This window comes from Brachyistius frenatus, unplaced genomic scaffold (genome assembly GCF_029030835.1).
Source record: "Brachyistius frenatus isolate BFR_SWC_R1_liver_20210118 unplaced genomic scaffold, ASM2903083v1 Contig_4, whole genome shotgun sequence".
Lineage (NCBI taxonomy): Eukaryota > Metazoa > Chordata > Actinopteri > Embiotocidae > Brachyistius > Brachyistius frenatus.
The window spans coordinates 1,843,132-1,865,204 of record NW_027210603.1 but is presented as its reverse complement, the minus strand read 5'-3'; the positions used below and the strand labels follow the sequence as shown (position 1 = coordinate 1,865,204).

General features: G+C 41.9%; 3 protein-coding genes across 4 annotated transcripts; 1 reads left to right on the top strand and 2 right to left on the bottom strand.

Moving 5' to 3' along the window:
• Positions 1–249: 249 nt before the first annotated feature.
• On the bottom strand, positions 250–8,295 carry avil (advillin). 2 transcript variants are annotated; one of them, XM_069709468.1, is made up of 19 exons: positions 8,236–8,295; positions 7,989–8,063; positions 7,634–7,830; positions 7,449–7,557; positions 7,247–7,357; positions 6,201–6,406; positions 6,034–6,112; positions 5,839–5,937; positions 5,595–5,748; positions 5,362–5,462; positions 4,420–4,557; positions 4,149–4,307; positions 3,869–4,048; positions 2,683–2,840; positions 2,452–2,596; positions 2,171–2,359; positions 2,027–2,095; positions 1,732–1,842; positions 250–1,293 (listed from the first exon to the last, which is right to left on the bottom strand). In XM_069709468.1, exons 1-19 carry the CDS (start codon positions 8,293–8,295, stop codon positions 1,180–1,182), a joined length of 2,454 nt encoding a protein of 817 aa, XP_069565569.1. In that variant the 3' UTR covers positions 250–1,179. The 2 variants fall into 2 exon arrangements, with proteins under 2 accessions (XP_069565569.1, XP_069565576.1); XM_069709475.1 differs by having other exon boundaries at positions 1,732–1,857; positions 2,042–2,095.
• A 3,870-nt stretch (positions 8,296–12,165) lies between these two features.
• On the top strand, positions 12,166–15,668 carry olfml3b (olfactomedin-like 3b). The gene is made up of 3 exons (XM_069709455.1): positions 12,166–12,282; positions 13,325–13,610; positions 14,635–15,668. The coding sequence occupies exons 1-3, from the start codon at positions 12,184–12,186 to the stop codon at positions 15,417–15,419; spliced, it is 1,170 nt and encodes a 389-aa protein (XP_069565556.1). The 5' UTR covers positions 12,166–12,183; the 3' UTR covers positions 15,420–15,668.
• Positions 15,669–16,616: 948 nt separating this feature from the next.
• Positions 16,617–20,086, bottom strand: cdk2 (cyclin dependent kinase 2). Its single transcript, XM_069709444.1, has 7 exons — positions 19,645–20,086; positions 18,574–18,651; positions 18,342–18,462; positions 18,055–18,225; positions 17,366–17,467; positions 17,075–17,278; positions 16,617–16,721 (listed from the first exon to the last, which is right to left on the bottom strand). The coding sequence occupies exons 1-7, from the start codon at positions 19,758–19,760 to the stop codon at positions 16,617–16,619; spliced, it is 897 nt and encodes a 298-aa protein (XP_069565545.1). The 5' UTR covers positions 19,761–20,086.
• Between the last annotated feature and the right edge of the window lie 1,987 nt (positions 20,087–22,073).

The window sequence follows — 22,073 nt, the reverse complement described above, 5'->3', positions numbered from 1 at the left end:
GAAAACAGGTAGAAGGTCTGCATTTAGCTTCGTATGATGATTTTGATGGTTTAATGCTGCATTTCAATGTTTGTACATTTACTCGTTTGCCTTTTTTTCAATATTTATCACGGACTTGTGTCTCAGCATTAAGCTTTATCTGTTGTGTTGGCTGCCGAAAAGCACAAAGAAATCTGACGCTGCTCAGACGACACGTTCATTTTGTCCACAACATGAATTGTAGGAGGTTCTTCTGTTGCTGTGGTCAGTTCATTCATATCAAATCAATCATAACATCCACGGGTGTTAGTCTGCAGCAGATCATTTTATTTTGAATCAGGTAAAAGGATTTTAGTTTGTTGTGAATTCAAGTCCAACTGTTTAAATCAAAACACATCTTTAAGTGTTGCAGTGACTGTTCGACATGTTCAGCTGAGTTTTTCACAATTTATCAAGTTGTTTTCATTTTCACACATCAATGCAAAAAAAAATGAAATATGTGTCCTTATTGTAATTTCATGCCTTCTGTTGATCAACATGTTTTGACTTTGGGAATTAAATGTTCAGATGTAAATGAAATACATTTATATCAAAATAAAACGAGTGAATGAAGCGGATGCTGGTTCGTCATTTGTGTTTACATTTAAAATATGGAGGAACGGCATCATAAGCTGCTTTAATGTGGCCTGTCATTCAAAGTTAAATATCAAGGGCTCAGCGGGTCAGATGATGTTGGATGAACGCCTCACGTGTTGACAGATGACAAAGTAGTCTGTTCAAAAGGGAAATCAGAGCTTCCTTGCGTTTGGTTTGGTGATTATAAGGAAGTTAATAAAAGATCAATACATCTTTGGTCCTGTGCTGGGTTCAATAAATAATCTAATTTACCTGTTTATTTAACTTCTGTGATATTTTGCCTCCTACAGGGATCAGAGGATGTAAACAATTACACAAACATGCACAGAAGATATACTGTAGTTTATAGTTATTGAAGTAATCTTCCTACAAGAGCTCAAAAGTCAGCAAAGATGAAAAAATAATGAGTGATTTGAATCAAATGTGTGAATGTCAGAAAGACATAAATATAAATTTACTAAGAAACATCTAAACTCTGTTCTAAGGAAAATCAGTAGCAGTGGAGATGACACAAAGAAAGCCCTACACTTTACTTTTAACAGGAAATAACTGGTTTCAAAGACATTAAAACATCCCTTTTTCTTTCTTCATGCTCAGCTGTTTCCACGACGGCAGAGTCACGAAGACGTCTTTGGTGATCCCGAAAACGCTGCTGAAGTCGGAGTCGGAGAGGTATCTCTGAAAAACAGTTCACCGGACGATTTACAGAAGCATCGTATTAAAGCCTCACAACTAGATGCACAACATGATAAATTCATAAAAAAAATCTGGAAATAACTGTGACCGAATTCAAAATGGCACATTATGATTCAAAATTTTAGAATTGGGGGGGGAATTAATGTAATTTTCTATGGATCTGTGATTAAAAATGTAAAACTTTTCAGTTTAACATACCGTTTATGGAAAATAAAGTTCTCAGTATAAAACAGGTGGTGAATTAATCTTCTTTTGGGCACAAAAAAAAGTAATGTGGTAAAATACAACTTAAACACAAATATATAATTTCCACTTTGAGTGATTTAAGGTGACATTTTGCACACACACACACACACACACACACACACACACACACACACACACACACACACACACACACACACACACACACACACACACCTCTTTCTGGGAGGGGTCAACACCTTCAGGCAGCTCACTGCTAGACTTGTTGATCAAAGTGTCGGGTGGAAAAGATGGAAAGTTTGTCTGACTCTGCTCAACACAGTCCTGCTCCTGCAAAGTCACCTGAAAGAAACACAGATTTTGACTTATGTATCATTCCTAATATATCACCTAAAGTTATGAAGGTAGAGTACTTTATAAATACAGGTATGCATCCAGGAAATAGTTAGAAATAAGAGGATTAAAAGCTGAGACTGGACAGAACAAACATAGAAACTTTATCCCATCATACAGGTTTTACAGTGACGGGTGCTGCTCCATCTCCCAGCTCCCTCTTCAGCTCCTCGTAGCTCTTTCCTCCCTGAAACATAGAAATCTTGTTGTTTTTTTGGTTTATTCATGAAAACACAGTAATTCTCTCCTCGATGACACTCACGCTCCACTTGGAGGGATCCCAGCCTACGAACCACCCGGTGAAGGTGGGCGGCTCGAACCCTTGCTTGATCAAGACGACGGGGGTGTCTGGATCTCTGTTGCCCGGGTGGGTGCGCAGGTACTCCTGGCTTGTGACCACCGCTTCTTTACGCTCGACCTCGTTGGCCTCTTTACCGATCCAGAGAAACACCTGAAAAAAGCACACACAAAAAGTTAAAATGGTCAAATTTGTTTGGCAGTGGTCATAAAACAAAAACAAAAAAACAGTGTTACATATCATACCTGGTCCCACGTGTCCAGCAGCATGACGTCATCCTCGCTGAGGTCCTCCTGTATGAACTGAGTCACTTCCGTGGTGATGAAACGGCCCGTCTTATTGGAGCACTCAAACAGGCGCGGCTGGTGGTCCAAAACCATCTGCTGTAATCTGTAGACAACAACACAAATGCGTTTCCTCCACGAGTGACTGAAGCACTGGAAGCTTGTCAGTGCAGGTATTAGTTTCATCCTCACTTCTTGTCACTTGCGTACGGAGCTTTCCCTCCAAGCAGCTCCCAGAACTCGAGGGACTCCTGACCCTCGGCCACGATCTCTTCACAGACTCTCTGGGAGCCCTGAATGATCACCGCGCTCACCTGTTTGGCCATGGCTCTCTCATCTCCACTTGACCCCTGGTAAAGACAAAGTTACCTGAAGTCAGTGCTGGAAAGTGTGAGATTATGATATAATTTCATCAAATGTAACGTGGATCAAAAGTAGTGAGTGACATGGCAGATATCCGCGGCCAGACCGGCTGAAAGCGATTCATTTCTGTCTCAGTACTTAGACATAATACGCTATAAACCAACATGAGTTATTGAGCACCAATCTGCAGCTTTAACAGCTTCCTCTCAGCCAGAGGATCATTACAATGGACCCTCATACTGGAAAATCAGGCCACTCAAGGTCCTCCACGCCAAACTAGGAAAAACATTTTCTTACACCACTGTTATGATCATAAAACCAGAATATCTGCAAACTTTCTGTGACTAAATTGAAGAAAACACAACTGTCTTTGCTCTCTCTGCAACAATCCTAATCCTTTTTATTAAAACCTTTGGTGTACTGTTTGATTCTTGTTTTTATCATCTGAAAGCTTCATGTACGCTTTCATTTCCTGGTGTTTAGATTAGTGTGATAATCTCCTAACGGGCATAAATCAGAAATCAATCCACAGACCTTAAACTGTACAAAATTCATCAACTAGTTGTCTAAGAAACGTCAGAATAGATCTTTTTTTTTATTTTTATTTTTTTATTCCTGCCGTTTTTACATTGGCTAGTTGATTTTAAGATTTAGTTTTTAGTTTCCTTTAAAGGCCTGGTCACAGACTGTATCTCAGAGTCAATCACTCAAACCCCTCTGGTGCCTTCATGTCAAGGAGCAAGAAGAAGGTGAGTCAGTCATCTCAGCTATGGAAAGAAGTTACAGATGAACTCAGCTTTGCAAAATCAGTATCCTCCTTTAAATTGCTTTTGAAACCGTAGTTTTACATGAAGCCCAGCTCACACCATGAAAAACAAATGCATAGAAATAGCTGTATGTGTTGGTGTCCACATACCAGATTTATGTTTGCAGCCTTGGACACAGATCCAAAAATACTTCCAACACTACGATGAAGCCTCAGCTTCTCCGTTTCATTACATCAGTGTCTTTTTACCTTCCCACACCACAGGTAGATCCCTGACTGGCTCTTCAGTAGGAACACGTCGTTGGAGTTCAGAGAGGCGGCCAGGGCTGGAACCTCGATGGTCTTTGTGTTGGTTGGGTCGGAGCCATGAACCTGGAACAGTCTCACAGGAGGCTCTGGGTCAGAGGAACCGTTCCTGGATGTTCCTCCCTAACAGAAAAAACAAACAAACTGTAAGTACGACATCCCCAGCTGTTTTTTTGTTTTGTTTTTTCAATTAAATGAATGTAAGTTCAGTAAAGAGTCGTACCTCAAAAACCACCATTTTTCCCTTGAACATCGCCATGAAGTGTCTCGGCTCTTTGCCCATCGTAACCCTCACTTGAACTGGCTCGCCGTTGTACTTCTGATCTAAATCTACGGCCTGAAACGCCGAAGCTGCCAGTTCATCCGGGGTTGTATGACGTCCCTGAAACAAACGGAGACCAAGGTAAACTTCAATAATCAGAAAAATAAAAACAGAGCAGAGATTTCTCTTATGAGAAGCTTAATATTCTACTATAATTGATTGTGTCCCTCACCTGCCATATATACAGCAGGTAGCACTGCTTGTTGTTGACCAGGTAGGTGTAGAGGATCAGGTAGCAGTCTCCTCCGTAGAAGTATCCGTACCACTGAGGCTCCACAGGCACCAGCTCCACATTCTCAATTCTCCACACCTGGGAACATCCAAAGCAAATTAACAAGGATATTTTATATATCTATTTATTTATTCGTTGATTGAATCCTTTTTATTTTCTTGGCCCTGTTTTTTGCCCACAATTGACGTTTTAATGGTTGTTTTATTTTTATTTTTCTGCCTTCTGATGCTGCTGGACATTTAAATGTCCCTGTTTGAATGATTAAAGTATTTATCTATATATCTATCTCTTGTACCTATGAATCACAAATGGCAGAAAATCACTGGTGCACTGTTGAATGAACAAACCAGAGCAGCAACAGCAGCAGGATCAAAATCAAAGCATTTACTGTGTGCATGGTGACCACGGCAGGAGACTCTCCCGTCCAGCTCATCTCTGCAACACCTAACTTCACTCAGTTGTCATTAAACAGGGCTCTACCTTGTCTGCAGCACCAGATAAAGCCATTAGGGGGCTTCAGGGCTAAATACAAGTTGAGGGACCATAGATGCTTTTTTTTGTACATGTGAAAACAGGAAAAGCATATTGATGAAACGAAATAATAATTGTTATTCCTGTTTTCTAAGTCTGAATGTCTGTTACGAGAGAGGCCTCTTTGTCGGTTGGTAACCCACCCACGTTCGTCTCAGCTCCACTGACAGCTGTGATCATGTAAAGTTTCATATTTTAGAACAATGACATTAACATATTATGACAGTAATCTCCATCAGTGAGCAGTTTTTTGAACGAATCCAAATCATTTTTAAGGTTTTGTGGATCGACGGCAACCAACACCAGAAATGATTTTAAAGTCAGAGTGCTTTGTTAAATTAAACTTTGTACCTCCACTTGACCCGTGCCGTTGTCCACCATTCTCTCCTGTGCAGCGACCTCCGGCATCACGTGCATCAGAGAGGCATCAAATTTCTCCTGTGTGACATGAGCTGAGAAACAAAATCATAACTCAACAAACAGCTGACTTTTAGTGCAAGAAAATGGTGTCTTTTTTGTTTTATTATTATTATTATTATTATTTAGAGGTCACTTTTACTGTGTGAATTTACGGACATGCGTACCAATTTTCCCCCTCGTGGTGACCTTCCCCAGGCCTTGAGTCTGGTCCTTCACGGTCCACCTCTGGAACAGCTGCTTGAAGAGGGCTGACTCCGCCCCATCATTCACCATCTCCACGTTTGTGGTGACTGGGTAGTTTTTGCCTTTCATGAACTCCTGTAACAACCAGCGAAGTACAACGGAGGAGATAAATAGGTCAGGCTGGATAAATCAAGCAAAAAAAGATGAGGGTGAGGAGCCACTCACCAAAGCTCGGGCCATGGCCGCCTGTCTTTCATTTTTGTTTGCTTTCTTCCCCTTCCACACGAAGATCTTTGTTCCTCCCTGGTCCAGGAAGTAGCAGTCCTAAAATATAAAAACAATTAACTTATTTTCAGTAAAAGAGATATTTTAGCTTTTAGTATATGCCTTCTTTATTTGGTAAATATTGCACCAGCTCACATTGTGGTTGAGGAAATCCTGAACCAGCGGCCTTGTAGCGACCTCTGTGACCACCATCAGACCTTCAGCATCCGACACGCTGGAATAAAAGGAGAAACATATTAAATGCAAAAAACCTTTCACTGAATATGGATACATTTAGGATATTGGATAATGGATAAACTCACTGGTAGAGGGTGAGTTTGGCCTTCTGCTCCTGGTCGGCGGTTTCATCGGGAGACCCGGCCGTCAGCACGGAGGTTCTTCCTCCGAGAACGTCGTTCATGATCTCCATGGTCTGAGGAGCGCTGCTCTCCGCGTCACCCTCGACCACTCGGACCTCCGCCCGACCTCCTCTCTCTCTGTCTCGGATGTCTTTGGCCAACAACATGCCCTGAGAAGCACACAGACTTCACACTGTAGTCCGGAATAAAAGTCTATTTTAAAAGACTATTCACTAACTGAGTTTTGGTAAGTTCGTTTTTTACTTTTTACTTTTGACAAACACAGAAGAGGGACGTAACAAAGTACATTTACTCAAGCAAAAATGTAAGGTCCTCGTACTTTACTTTATTTTATTTATATCTTCTCCACAACAATTCTACTTTTGGTATTCTTCATGCTTCCTCTCTGGCGACAGGTGGCTGCAGGTATTATGTGTTCCGGTTGTTTGAAACACATTGAGGGAATTTATTCAAATATGGCTACTGAAGGATAAAATGATAAGCTGTTGGAGGTCAAAGGTCGCGGTGTCCTCACAACATAATCCAAAAATGTGCATGCCAATCATGACATTTAATGCAAATGTGTAATATAGGATAAGTGGTAACGTTTTACATCCAGAGAACAAGACTGACACAAGTTTAACTTTTGGTCTGATACTGAAATGATGACACTATTTTTATTGAGTTTTTATTGGTTGTTTATTTTGTTTTTCTGCCTTTTGATCCAGATTTCTGTGTGTGTATCTGTCTAACTGAAACTGTGCTCATTGTTTAGACCTTCTCTGCTGAAGATGTGTGTGAAGCATCCATGTTTTTAAAGTTTGTTGCTTCTTTGCAGCAACATCTATATTTGTCATGGCTGCAATTTTTTTTTTTTTTTTTTTTTTTTTTAGCAGAATCCGCTTTATTGTCCAAACATATGAACACGTATAAAAGTCTAGTTTCTAGTTCTATATGAATCCTGCATCCTACAACACACCCAGTCAGCCACACAGTCACCAAACTCTTACTTTAAGCTTTTCCTGTCTGTTAGACTTCGGGCCGTTCCACTGAACGATGGTCTTGCCGATGTCCAACAAGAACACATCTCCCAGGTTAAAGCTCTTCCAGTCCATCTCCACCTAAAACACATCCAAACACAGCACACACACTCTTTATGTGACATCCTCTGTCCCACAGTGTTATAAATAACCACTGTGAATCACGGCTCACCTCCTTGGCAATCACTCTTTTCTTTCCTTTCACATGAAGCAGTCTCTTCACGTTGTATGTGTTGGTTTCGGTGTGTCTCATGCCGGTTGCAATTCCACCTTTCTTATGGCTGAACAGAAACAGGAGGAATTTATGGTTTCTGTTACTTTCATTAAAGGCCTACAGTACCAGCATTTCTCACTCACATTATTCCCTGTTTGAAGTATCCCCTGAAAGTATCCGACTCGTGGTCCTGGACCTCCCGGTGCTGAACCGGGGTGAAGCCCAGAAACTCATCGAGCTGTATGGTGTAAACAGCAGCTGCGCCCTGCTCGTCCTGAGACGACTGGGAGCCGATCCAGTAGTGGATGTCATAACACAGAGAGCTGCTCACTTTCTGGGTCTGGAGAGATACAGAGGTGGAGAAACTTTACGGAGAGGAAAGAGCATTTAGCACCCAAGGAAAGCACATAACCGAAGTCTATGAACAGTAGAGCAGCTTTAACTGGACAACAAGCAGTCCTGGCACCAGTGATTCATCAGGCACCTTCCCAGACTTACCGACAGCAGTATGTAGCAGTCGCCTTCATAAAAGTTTCCATAAGTCTTCTCAGGAACTTGGACCAGCTCCATTTTCTGTTACACAGAGAGAAGAAGGCCAGTCGTCTTATTTTCACCGAAGAAAACAACATTTCAGGTTTGAAAACTATTTCCGAGTGACCCTCAATCATCACAGCTCATCTTGGATGAAATCGTTATCTTAATTGGAGAAAACAGGCCATCAATGCAGCAAGTGACATCGGTTTACCTCAACTCTCCAGATGATGAGCCCGGGGTTGTGGGTCACTGCTCTGAATGTGTGCTCCATGTTGCTCGAACGTGCTCAGTTTCTGTGGCAAACTTTATTTTTCTTTCTCTGAAAGAGGAAATCATTGTATTTATAATTGATGCAAACCTCCAACTTCCTTTATTTCAATGCATTGAAAATAATTTCCTTCTGTACTGAACTTTAATTTCAGTAGTTTTAGTCTCTATTCTCTTGATAAACTGCACGAAACACTGACCTCCAGATTTATAATAAACCGAAATGCAAGCTTCAATTTCTATTTCATTTAAAATTATTAAACAGTACAAACCTGGTATTATTGTATGAAGAGATTCCTATCCGCTTATATGACCTCTCCAACAGCTGATTGTCTGATGACAAAAGCCCCTCACTTCTGGTCCTGACAGTGCTCCTGACAGATTTGCCTGTGTTTGCATGTTTCAGGACCTCTGACGGTGCTCTGCCCAATCGCTGAGGAGGAGACCAAATCCTATAGGCAAATGTGCTGAAAAGAAGGACTGACTCATATTCAAATACACACATACGCACACACACACACACACACACACACACACACACACACACACACACACACACACAGTAACACTGATCATCTCGATCACGTCCATCTTTTTTCTCTAAGCCCTCTCGGCCCTACGAGACCACATTCGCTCCATATATGGAAACGTACCCAGCTGTACGAGTAGATTTACTGTCTGTAAGTAAAACACATGTTAATGAGCTTTTACAAGAGTGGAATATTTCCTAAAACAAAACACTTCTTGTAAATAATTCATATTATTAGTAGCCATAGCAGAAGTAACTTTCTTATTATTGTGTACCTGAAATACCCAATATGGCTTAAATACATAACACGTATCATACAAGAGATGATATCTTTGGATCTTCTGTATAGTGTAATGTTTTTTTTTTTTTTTACCTGCCCAGGGACAGTCTGGACAGTCTCACCGGAGTGCAATGCTGAGTCAGTAATCTTTTGAAAAGCAAAAAAATAGAGCTGCACACCTTTAAGCTGTGTTCAGGAGGCTCAGTCCTTCCCCGGCACAAATATTGTGGGAAAGAAGATTCCTGAAGAATTTGTCTCTTATCTGATATCAACTGCAACCACAGACAAAACTACTTTATATCATTAAAGGTGACTAAAGATCTCCAACAGGGAGATACATGTGTCGTGATTCAATAGAGTGCTCCTGAACACTCCTGAAATCTCTGTTAGTCTGAAAATTAAAATACTTAAAACTAAAATAGGCAACTTAAAGGTTTCCTGCAGGAATTCTCTGAACTAACAAGCCATTCAAGTTTTCGTTTAATGCAGTCTCTACACAGAAACACAGTGTTAGCAGCACATTGAAACCCTGTCAATCAAGGGCTACTAAAATGATTTGATAACTCATAATCCTGCATAAAAGAACTGCGTTTTTTGTATGTTTTTTTAATGTGTCAGGTTTGTGCCAAGTCATGAATTAATCTTATTCTGTTATAAACTTATTATTTATTGATATTTTTTATGCCCTGGTTTGTTTTGTGTTTCAACACTTCACATTTTAAAAAAACAAAAAACTAAATTGAACATGAAATGACTCCCATTAAAATCATCTTATCTTCACACAAACAAAAACTTTCGAGCGTCGTAAACACGCCTCGAACTTCGTCACCACGTTACCACGACCGTGTTGTAAATGACGAGCAGTACAGCGGACCTTTAATGCTGAACAGCCGCTGTGTGCAGGTGTGGTAGGCTTTCAAATGAGCAGCATCCAAGTACAATAGGCTACTGTTGGAAGGAGGAAATTAAAGCAAAGCAGGGTAATTACCACACCTCTTGATTGTAGACGAATTTGGAAAGATGTTTGGATAAAAAGCTCTTATTATAGCTCAGAGGAGGTGTCTATACGATCTGCTCTGTTTCCAGATGAAACACACACACAGATCTTTCTGGGCTTTGAGTGACACGTTTATTTGGTAACCGTGACGTTTGTACAGAAATTAAAAACCTCTAAGTCCTCTAACTAGTATGTAATAGTAATTTAGGTGTTAGTTTAAAGGTGCACTCTGACAGTTTTAAACAGCTTTTCTAAAGTCTGAGATGAGGAACTTCTCAATTTTATTATGGGGGAAACTCTGAAACAGATTCAGTGTTTTTTGTTGACACAACAAACACTCAGATATTTCAACATCTGTTGCCAGAATTTGTCAGATTTTCTTTTAAAATCTGACGGTTCCTCAAATTATTTGAAGCACAATAGTAAATTGGCTTTTTAATCAGCAAAAGGTGAGATAAATACGTCCAAAGGCATGAATTCTGCCAAAAGTCAAGAATATCTCAATATTTTTTTTTTTTTTTTTTATCATTGAATGCATATTGTAAACACTGTGATGCTGCTGCATGGTCTTTCTATTCCACGATTCACCATCTAAGCTTCTTATTCTGCTCAGGTTTGTTTGGAGCCACAGACGATCCAAGCTGGATGACGGCCAGCACAGGTCATCAGCCTGTCAGAGGACTACACTGCAAATAAATACGATTAAGATGTCACAACATCCAACTTTTAGGGTCGACTTTTATATCCCTTATGAAATATTTCTCGGAGAGATGAGTTCAGGGTGTAACCGACAGTGGAGAACGAACGTCATCTCCTCAGATCCTGGTTTGGTCAGTGCGAGGATGAATGCCGGTGGACTGCTGACCTGCTGTGGTGGTTCTGCAAATATGAACATGCAAAGCAACTCTAATGCAGCTCATATGGAAGGTGGATAGTAATGTTTTGATTTGCAAAGTCCATTTACCACTTCAAGATGTACCGAGTGTTCTGCTGTCATGAAGGGAAACAGACTGCACTAAATTAAGAGCAAACATATGGGATTACACCTTTGAGCCCTCAATCTCAGAAAGTATTAAAAAAAAAAAATCCTTCTTTCACCATTTTTCCATGTGTCTCTACTAGATATTATGTAATACATCTAAAACAGACCAAATGTAATGAACGACGCACCTGTACATATTTAATGGTATTAACACAGCTGACACATGTATAATGACAATTTACTTTTATCGGTATAGTTACCAAACTATACATAGTGAGGTCAAGACCATAAAGTGATCAATTTCACAGCCCTGTGCACACTTCCCTCTTTATGTTTCCTCTTTATTCATTTAGCAGCGATGTGGCATTCGTGCAAGAGACAACGTCGAATCAAAATAAAGCTCAGCCTTCGTGTTATCTAAAAACAAAAGAAGTAGTGATTGTAAAGTAAAATCTAAAACATGTAAAACAATGGAGCCTCTAATTCAAACATAACTTCGACCCAAACAGCAGCAAAGTTTGAGGATTACCTCTCAAAGTCCCCCAGCTGTACTAAACTACACAGGAAACAAGACACACGGTCGATTCTTTGCTCATCTGTGGAACAACAAAGTCCACGAGGAGCGAATTTTGAATCAAAAAGACAAACTTTGGAAAATACTCACTAAAAAAATAAAATTTAAAATGTGAAATGCTGCAGAGATTAGAATACATTCATCCTGATTCAAATCCGCAGATCTCTTCCTCTTTATCCAGGAGGACAGTGTCTCTGACTCCTGACTCGCATTACACACCCTCCTCCAGAGTAACTCGAGGTCTTTTCCTGTGTTTTAAAGGACAGAAGAGGTCCCAACCCCCTCAAAGCCAAATCTATATTTAAACACCAGGATACGTAATGTTCTGGCTTTTCAATTTGCCCACACGGTGAAAGTAAGAAATAAGAAGCCCCGTCCTGTCTGTGTGCCTCCATCTCCACCAGATGTTTCTGGCTCCTCCCAGACAGCCTCAGTAAAACATTCCAGCCCACCTCTGGGGATCTGCTGGCTCCTCCACACTCAACTCAACATTTCACCGGAGCTGAAAGCAGACGGGGAGCTGACACAAAATGAGAGGACTTATTGTCTTGGTTACTTTGGCCTGCTTAGCCAGCGCTCAGCACCAAGCACTGATTGACTACTTGGAGCGGAGGCTGCTCGCTATCGAGGTAAGACTCCCTCTTCACCTTCCTGCCGAGCCCTGCGCTCCAGACTCCCTCTGAGGGGAAACTTCCCGGGAGACGGAGACGGCAATGGAATGCAGATGTGGGCAAATCCTGGAGAAAATGCTGGAAAATCACAAAAAAAAAAACGTATGAGGACTGTGAGCTTCTTGTCTAGGTTATGAAACTGAGAAGTTTCAGGAGTCTCAATGTGCAGACAGAAGATGATATAAATAAAAAAACCAATTAAAAAAAAACGGGCAAAAATTATATCATGAAAAAGAAAATCTGTTAGGTTAGGTAGTTACTTTATTAATCCCCGAGGGGAAATTTTTTTTCTGTTGAGAAGACTTGTAATGTGCTGCCATCACAAAATGATGTACTTCATTAGGGTATTTTGCAAATCTCTCAGAAAGAATCTTGTTTCCAGTGTGAAAATGTTTGTGATGGATAAAAATAAATGTCATAGTAAAATACCAGAATAAACGTTCATTTATTACTTTAATAATGTGGGGTATTTTCATATTATAAACTACACCATAAAACGTGGTACTTTCTTTCTCATCAAATCTATCATCTAAGACAGTTTATTAAACTAAACTCCCCAAAAATAAGGATTCGTCCACCTCCTCCTGCCTCTGCATTGTTCAGATGTTGGCTGATCACCTGTAGGAGAGATCTCTTTTCATTTCCTCCCTCTGCGGTGAGGTCAAAGGTCAGGCTCTGCTCCAAAGCAGCAGCAGCAGCGATGGCAGGCCGAGCCGGTACGACTCAGCATTTTGCTGAAAGACACTTGAGACCGGGTGGATTCTTGCCACTTATGGGCCGAACCTGGTCATTTGAAGAACCAGTTTCCTCCTCATTATGGGCTTCTGCAGTGTATTTACAGAGCCTGAAAAGAACATCAAATTATGGCTTTGAGTGATTTCTAGAAATCCATTTGAGTTCACTGTGTCATCTTTCTATTATTCACCACAAACAGGGAAGAGGAAGACATGTGTGATCCTCTCTGCTCGTGTTTGAACTCCTGTAACTTTATTAAAAACAGGACAGGATCTCCCTGTGGCACGAACAGACCACCCGCTACGCCTCGGAGCTGCGGGAGCTGAAGCAACAGATGGTTTCCCAGCTGGAGAACCTGGACAAAGAAAAAGAGACTCTGAGGACGAGTCTGGACGGCGTGGGGACGAGGGTGGACCGGGTCGAGCGGGAACTGGACTACCTGGAGACGCAGAACGGGGCTCAGCCGTGTGTGGACGTGGACGACAAGCTGATCGAGCAGCAGGTGACTCTGGTGAAGGAGAAGCAGAGGAGCAAATATTTAAAACTCTCAGGTGAGATATCTCTGATCTTAAACTATTTTATTAGAATAAACGCTGCAGGTTTTGGGTTTTTTTAGAATTATTATTTAAATGCATACCTAAAACCTGTAGTTTATAAAGCTGTCACCATTAAATTCAAATTTCTTTGGTGTCACGGAATCTCATGATAGGATAAAAAAATAAACAATTCATTAGTACTTATTAAGGTCTCTTACCTTCTCTATGAGTCAACTCAAGGCCTTGGTTCCTACAGAGGACATGGATATTTAAAAATTATAGAAATAAAAGAACATGTCGCTCGGTGGAAGAGCGTTTAACACTGATGTTGTTTTAACATCAGACTTTGTCCGTAGATGCAACACGTGTTCGTGCGATGAAGACATCGTTGGTCGGGAGTTTTTCGTGGGATCAATTGGCGATAAGAAAATCTTTGTTTAGTCTGTGTGCACGCTGAGATTTTCTAATTCTCCCGAAACACTGTTGATTGGAACAGTTTTGCAGGTAAACCAAAGAACCGAACCGATAAGATGCGAAGACCAAATGATTAGTTATTGTCCACATGGTCGACATTTCACGGCAAATGTCAAAAAGTTTGAGGGAAGTCCTTAAGATTCATTCTGTTGGAGCCAAATACAACCGAACAAAGTCCTGAGGATCCATCCTCTGGGGATCACGAACCTGTGGGTCAAATCTATTGGAAATCCACTTCATATTTGTCAGGACAGTTGCTGCGTTCAAATGACGTCACATTTACCGTGTTCCAGAGCAGAGTCCGCATCAACGGCGCCCTTTTGTGGTATTCATGAAGCAGGAACTCCATTTTCTAAAAGCCTCCAGTTCAGGAGCTGTGACGCGTTTACTGACGTTTACAGAAATGTCAGAGGTCACGGAAGCTAAAATAATATAATATAATAAATTGTCTTCATGACTTGGATGATAGCGTACGTGTAGACACAGAGATTAAAATGATATAAGCACACAGACGGTGTGAAAGTGTTTGAGATTTGTTGTCTTATGAAGCGCTCTGATCTTCCAGACTGCAGCGACATGATCTCCAGTATAAAAGCCATGAAGATCCTGAAGCGAGTCGGCGGACCGAAGGGCATGTGGACCAAAGACACGAGCAAGGCCTCCGGGAAGGTCTTCGTCTTTAACGGGACGGACGAAGACACCATCCTGGAGTTCCCCTCCGTGCAGGACTTCACCCGCTCGCCGGGCACGTCGCTGTCCACCGGCCTGACGCTGCCGTCGGCCTGGAAGGGAACGGGACACGTGGTCTACGACAACCACGCCTACTACATCAACCAAGTCCAGGAGATATCGGTGGCCAAGTACGACATGAAGAATAACTCTATGACGGACAGCGCGGTGTTCCCGGTGCAGGACCACCTCCCCGTGTACGGCCTGAACCCCGACACGCCGATAGACCTGGCCGTGGACGAGGAAGGCCTGTGGGCCATTTACGCCACGCGGCAGAACGAGCGGCACATCTCTGTGGCTAAAATGGACCCCAAGTCGCTGGACATCGAGCAGATGTGGGACACGAACTGTCCACGAGAGAACGCGGAGGGGGCTTTCGTCATCTGCGGCACTCTGTACGTGGTGTACAACACCAAGCAGCCCGGCCGCTCACGGATACAGTGCGTGTTCGACGTCAACGGCATGGTGACCAACGAAGACGCGCCGCTGGTTTACTTTCCCAAACGCTACGGCTCTCACTCCAGTCTGAAGTACAATCCGCACGAGCAGCTGCTCTACGCCTGGGACGACGGCTACCAGATCCTCTACAAGCTCATCATGAAAAAGAAACTCGAAATTTGAGTTCCTTCACACCGAACCATACCGGTGTTGTGCAACGTTTCAGCTCCTGTGAATTATTTTTAATGCCTACGTCAGACTTATCGACGGTAGTTTCTGTTAGGTATCTGTTAACATTTAAATCATATCACAGCCGGTGATGACAGACATTTATTGTATTCTGAATTTGGGTATTTTTTTTATGACAAAAGAGAAAATAGTAGCCGGGGTTATTAATATCCACAACCCTGTTTAAAAGCCAAACTCCAGAGAAAAATAGAAAACAGTAAGGCCTGGTATTTGTCTCAAAGTATTTGGCACAGTAGGAACGTTTGGCTCAAATTTACCAAGTGTGAAACTCTTCTGACCCTTCAAAATAAAAGTCTGTACAGCAGACTTGAGACCAAAACAACTGTTAAAGTTATAACATATGCACACAACCAGTTACAAATAGTTAAACAAGTTTATTTTTTTAACTGTAAATAAACCATATCTATAAAAACAGTTACTCAAGTTTGGATAAAATCTAAAGTGAGAATGATGCAACAGCACATTCAATTCTGTAAAATCTGACTTACAACATTGGACATTTGTACACCGGAAAAAAAAAATCCTCCCAGAAAAACTGAACCCCCAATAAACATTTTAAGCAAACAAAGGTGCAGTTTTAAAAATCACTTCAGGATACCTGGATCCAAATGTTGAATATATAAATTCAAAAAAATAAAAAATATTGACCTAGAAGAGCACGTTGTTATCTCACCTTCCTTTACCACAAACAGTTTTACATCAGCTGATGTATGCTGCGTGTTGAGCATGCCGTTTTGTCCTTTGCACTATCCCTCAGACTCATTCAATCATCAATTTGGTCATCTCTAAAGCCTAAACATCCTTTGAATTGTGAAATCTAATGGAATGTAACTCTAAATTTGTCTCTCCCAATCACAAAAAAAACAATTTACATCAAATATGGCAGGTTGCACATAAATATGTAAAGTAATCATCATCAGAACTATTTGAACATCGCAGCTGAAAAAAAACAGCAAAGCTCACGGGACGTGTGGCTTCTCCACGGCTGGTTTTAAGTACTGAAAAATCCAACGCACCCTGAAGTGTTCCTCCTTTTCTGTCCACTCCGGTCGTGGACCTGAAGTGAGGCGAGAGGGTCCTTATTGCTTTTATATCATTGGCATTAAAGCAGCCTGATAATTAACGCATAAATCAGAGTCTCAGATGAGGGAGCGGCATGGTGACGTCACGGAAGAATCGATGAACCAGCGCGTTTTTGGCTGACAGCCTTTTGTTGGGATCATAATTCAGCAGTTCCTGCAAGACACAACGACAGAGGCAGCCAATCAATATATCCATGAACATCTGGTCACTACTTCAGTGGAAAATCTATTCCACTCCTATGAACGTCTGATTGTTTTCTAATGAGTGAGAGCAGAAGTTTGCCAGGAAAAAATAAATAAATAAGAATTTGCATTGGAATCCATGAAAGATTTCCTGGATCAACGGGAAAACGAAAACACTTCTTCCTCGTCAAATCTTTCTAAATCTGTCGACTAGTTTGTGAAGACTTTCTGCTCCCCGGCACACAATAAAACAGGACGAGCAGACGTGACAGAGCGCACACGTAAATACAATAGATGCGTTTAACAATCAGAAATGTCCCTCACTCCGAGCAGCTCTCTCCCGTCCTCGTCGAGAAGAGGCACCACTTTGGATAAATCCTGCCGAGCCCACTTGGGGAAGGACGGCTTGTAGTCGGGCATCGAGGTGACTCCGGGCCAGGCGGTCTCGTCGGGCGTTCCCAAAGTGCGAAAGATGCGGAATAACTGATCGATCTCCGAGTCGCCGGGGAATAAAGCCCTCCTGGTGATCTGCGGACGGAAAGGTACAAACGCCGGTTAGACGTCGATGCGTCTGACGCGTAAACGCACCGCCGACGTTTTGTGAGACGGCCTCACCATTTCAGCAAAGATGCACCCCAGACTCCAGATGTCAACAGCTGTGGAGTAGTATTTACAGCCCAGGAGGATTTCCGGTGCTCGGTACCAAAGTGTTACCACCTGATGGAAATCACAGCGTGGTGAGGAAATACAGTTTCTCCGACAGAAATAAATCAAGGCAGAATATCCAAACAAATGTGAAACAGCTCTGACATTCACATGCAAATGATTTCTGTCTATTTTGTCTGAATTTGAAGTGTCATGAACCTCCGTTGCTGTGACCGGAGCAAATTTTTATTTTATAAATAAAATTCTCTCTTTCTGTGCATTTCATGTCACTGGTGGAGTATAATCCTCATCATGGTTTAGTGAATACTGAATGAGCTCTTTGTTGGCTGTGATGTTTGGCGATGACAGTAAATTCATCAATGACGTCCATCAGGAGACAATTCTCCACTCGTGTCCAAATGTCTGCCGTCAGAAAGGTCCATTAAACCGCAGCAGAACGAGATGACATCATTAATCGGGGCGCCGGTCAGACGTCACGTGGTGGAAAATGAAGTGGAAATATTGACGTATATATGACGTCTCTTGGTTTCAGAAAGCTGTTTTTATACAGATTAATGGAAATATTTCTGCCGATTACGCAGAATGATTTTTGATCAGAGAGCGTCTTGCGTGCGATGTAACTCTGGTGCACTCCGTACTTCGTGCGTGTACGTGCGGACCGGTACTCCGAAGGCTCTCGCCAAACCGAAGTCGGCCAGCTTGATCTCGCCCTGGGCGTTGATGAGGAGGTTCTGGGGCTTCAGGTCTCGATGAAGGACTCTGTGAGAGTGGCAGAAGGCCAGACCCTGCAGCAACTGGAAAAGATAACTCTGCAACAAAAACAACAACAACAACATATGAACCCGAGGTAAGTCATCCAGAGGACGTTTAATCCCTGAAGATATTAAAGACGGGTCTGTTTTCCAACAGACGACGAGGCGATTACCTTCACCAGGGGCAGCGGGATGCCGGCGACTGAGGAGGAGTCCATGAACTTTTTAAGATCCTGATGCAGGAACTCGAACACAAGGTAGAGTTTGTTCTCGGTGTGGATGACGTCCCGCAACCTGAAACACGTTCACGGGAAGGTTGGCTCCAAAAAAAACATGCATAAAAACCAGCGAGACGAGAATCCAGCCGACAGGATTTCAGGCGACGCTGTGACGTCGGGTACTTACTTGACAATATTCGGGTGACTGAGTTCTTTGAGAAGTGAAATCTCTCTGATGGCTGTGCTTGGGACGCCCTCCGTTTCCCTGAAATACACAACAACAACAACAACAAAGATCTTTCACTCATTCCAGGTTATAATAACATCATTTTCACTTTTGTTGGTATTTACATCATCTGGGTTACATATCCAGTAATAAAATGAGGTTTCCTGCACTAACACTGGATTCGGTGACTCTCTGATGCCACCTGCTGAAGCCCTGGAAATATTTGATAATTGGCACAACTCCAAATAAATGAGTAAACTTTGTAAATATGCATATGTAACGGTTCCCTCCCTTTTTGTTCCGTGACCGCTAATCACAAATATTCTAGAGATAAAGTTGTGAGCAGTTTAAGCAAAGTTGAGTTTAGTTCAATCTAAACGGAAAAAAAATCAATCTAAACTTGCAGAAAAATCCGATTTTTAATTTTTGTTTAATATCGTGACGTCTCAGATTTATTGCAGGTTTGGGACGCCTACCATCGTTTCTGTGTTCATTTATATTACACAAGAGTTAGATTAATGTCTGTATATGAAGCACTTCATCTCCGATATGAACTTCAAGTCCAGCTCCAAGAAAACATTGAGTCACGTTATTATCGTCAGTGCGGTTGTAGGAAGTTAGCTGGCGAGTAAAATTATTCTGATAATCAATCGATTGTTTTGAGTCATTTTTGATGACATTTTTTTAATTTTATTTCTCTGATTCCAGCTTGTTGGATGTAAATATTTCCGGGTGTTGATGATAAATGTATGTCGGTTGTGGACTGTGACGAGACATTTTAAGCTGCACTTTGGGAAACACCGGCTGACATGTTTGACTTTTGACCATTTTCTGTTGTTTTAAAACCCAAACAGGGAATCTATTTATCCGGAGAACAACCAGCGGAGTGAAACGTCTCCCTGTCACGCCCTGATGGGCCACGAGGACGCAGCAGTTTTATAACCTCTGAAGCACCGTGTCCCCCCCGTGTCCCCCCGTGTCCCCCCCGGTGGTACCCAGGTGATAACCGAGCACACCGGGGTGGTAACTTACGTGTCCAGTCGGATTTTCTTCAGAGCGACGGTTTCTCCGGTCACCTTGTTCTTGGCTTTGTAAACCACCCCGTACGTCCCTTCTCCGATCTTCTCCACCTTCTGAAACGTGTCCATGTCCCGCGACCGGTCCGGAGCGCGTTCAGCCGGTTAGCGCGTCTCCTCTCTTTGTGTCGGAGCTAACGACTGCTCGGCGGCTACGGCGGCGGACGTTACCGAGCAGCGCGAGCACCGACATACAACAAACGGCTGCTTCGAGCGGTCCGGACCCGCGGCGGCTTCAGGATACGGATCCCGTCGAGGACGAACTTTCTCTCAGGACCGAGGGAGGCAGCTCGACACGGGAGAGAGGCTCATTTGTCGTCCCTGGTAATAATAAATATGCGGATTGGCGCGACAGCTTCTCCTCCTCGGTAGAAAACACCGAACTAACATAACAGCATTTCCCGCGTTGTGCCGGGGAGCGTTCGCTTTTTCATCCAGGACACACCGAATAGCGGACGTGGGTGGAGTTCTAAAGTTTTTGCGGTTGCTCCTCCCGCAGCGTCCTCCGTGGAAACTGTTGTGTGCGACACTGACGTCGGCGAGGAAGTGAAATACTTTTTAGATTCGCTGCCGGTTCAGTTTAAATTCTTCGTTTTCTTGCAGATGTTTGGAGGGCGGGAGATGAAGTCATGCGACGCCGGGGTAAGAAAGAGCGACCAACGAACGAACCCCACAGGTCACATGGTCAGACGGTGATGACGTTTAACGTCATTAACGTCAATTGGAGAATTGTTTTTGTTTGTTTCATCTTATCTTAACTCCATTGAATTGAGGAGATTTTCATTGTATTTTCAGATGATTTTTAACGTTTATTCTGATAACACACTGATTATATATCTCTGTTCTAGTCTGCTGTATAAACATTGGACTGAGTTATTTACTAAAGTATTTTACATAATGTAAAACCTTCTGGTAAGCGGGATGAGAATTCTTAAAATTACATCTGTACAGATGTGGAGTCCTGCAGTTTCAATATCTAACATATATATATATATAAAAGAAAACTATTGTCTTGTATTTCTTTCCTCTGTATTTTTTATTTTTACTTATTAATGTATTCAGTTTATTCATGCAGTTTGAGAGGGACAGGTCTGGTCAATGGATTCATTTACAGCAGCAAAGGTTCATTTAAGTTTGCAGCTTGCCTTTATTGCATTTTAATCTGCTCTCCTGTCATTACAAAAAAATGGAGACAGACCGATAACATTTTATTAAATCTGAATCAGATGTAACTGGATTTGAGTCTTTCTGTGACTTCCTGTACTTCCTTCACTGCAGCTTTCTGACACTTGCTCTGGTCCACTTTCCAGGCAACATTTGAATCACAGTTTTTGGACCGTTGAAACATTTTCTGGGTGCTCATAGTGCAATACATGTCAGTGTGAAAGCATTACGTACAATAAGTACAAGAATGCATTTGGGTAAAAAAAAAAAAAAAAAAAAAATCCAAAGCAAAGAAAACTGCCATCTTGTTGTCGTTCATTTTGGGTATTCTGCATTTTAATACATCTATTTGCAAAGATTTGTGGTGTGTTTTCCACTAACTCAACAACAAAAAAAAGGTTTTTTTTTTTTTTACCATTCATAAGAAATGTGCTCTCATCTCTTACTCGTATGAAGGTTGACATCCTCCACAAGTCAAAGTATTTCAGAAGAAGGCCTACCAGCTCTGATTTTACTGGTATCATCAAATTTAAATCAATTGCATGTAGTTTCTGTGACAAAAGTGAACACGTGTGTTTTGAATGATAAAATGTTTGCATGAACTGAACCTCAATACTGTACAAAAGAACAAAAGCCTTTCTTAAGTGGCCCTCTTCACCATTTAGCTACAGTTATATGTATAGCAAGCTACTAACTATTGAAATAAACGCATCCAATGTAACAAAACCAACTATTCTGTCTACTGCTAAATGTAAAGAGGCTCTTTGAATATCATTTAGGACTGAAACAGTTGTCCAACAGCCAATAAGAACATAAAATTAAGACTGCAACCAGTGATATGTGGGCCCTCACGTTGGGGATCCAGCGGGTCGACATGCTATATGACTTTTTTATCACTGACATGCATGCCTCAAGTTGGGATCGAACCCTGTTACTTTTCACTATGAGGAAACTGCTCTACTGGTTACAGCATGTTGTCCCAAATATGAAAAAAGAGTCATACCATGACATTAAAATGTATTAATGGGATGTTTGTGGTAGTTCGGACAGAAATCCAAGAAGATTTAAAGACACCCTCTAGTTTTAGGATTTTGTTTTGTTGTTGACCTTTAGTTTGGTATTAGTGTGAATGCAATGCAAACCCAAACGTATGTGGCTTACCCTTAGAGGGAATCGCCTTAGGGGGACTTGTGCTCCATGAACCATGTGTATTACCTTTGA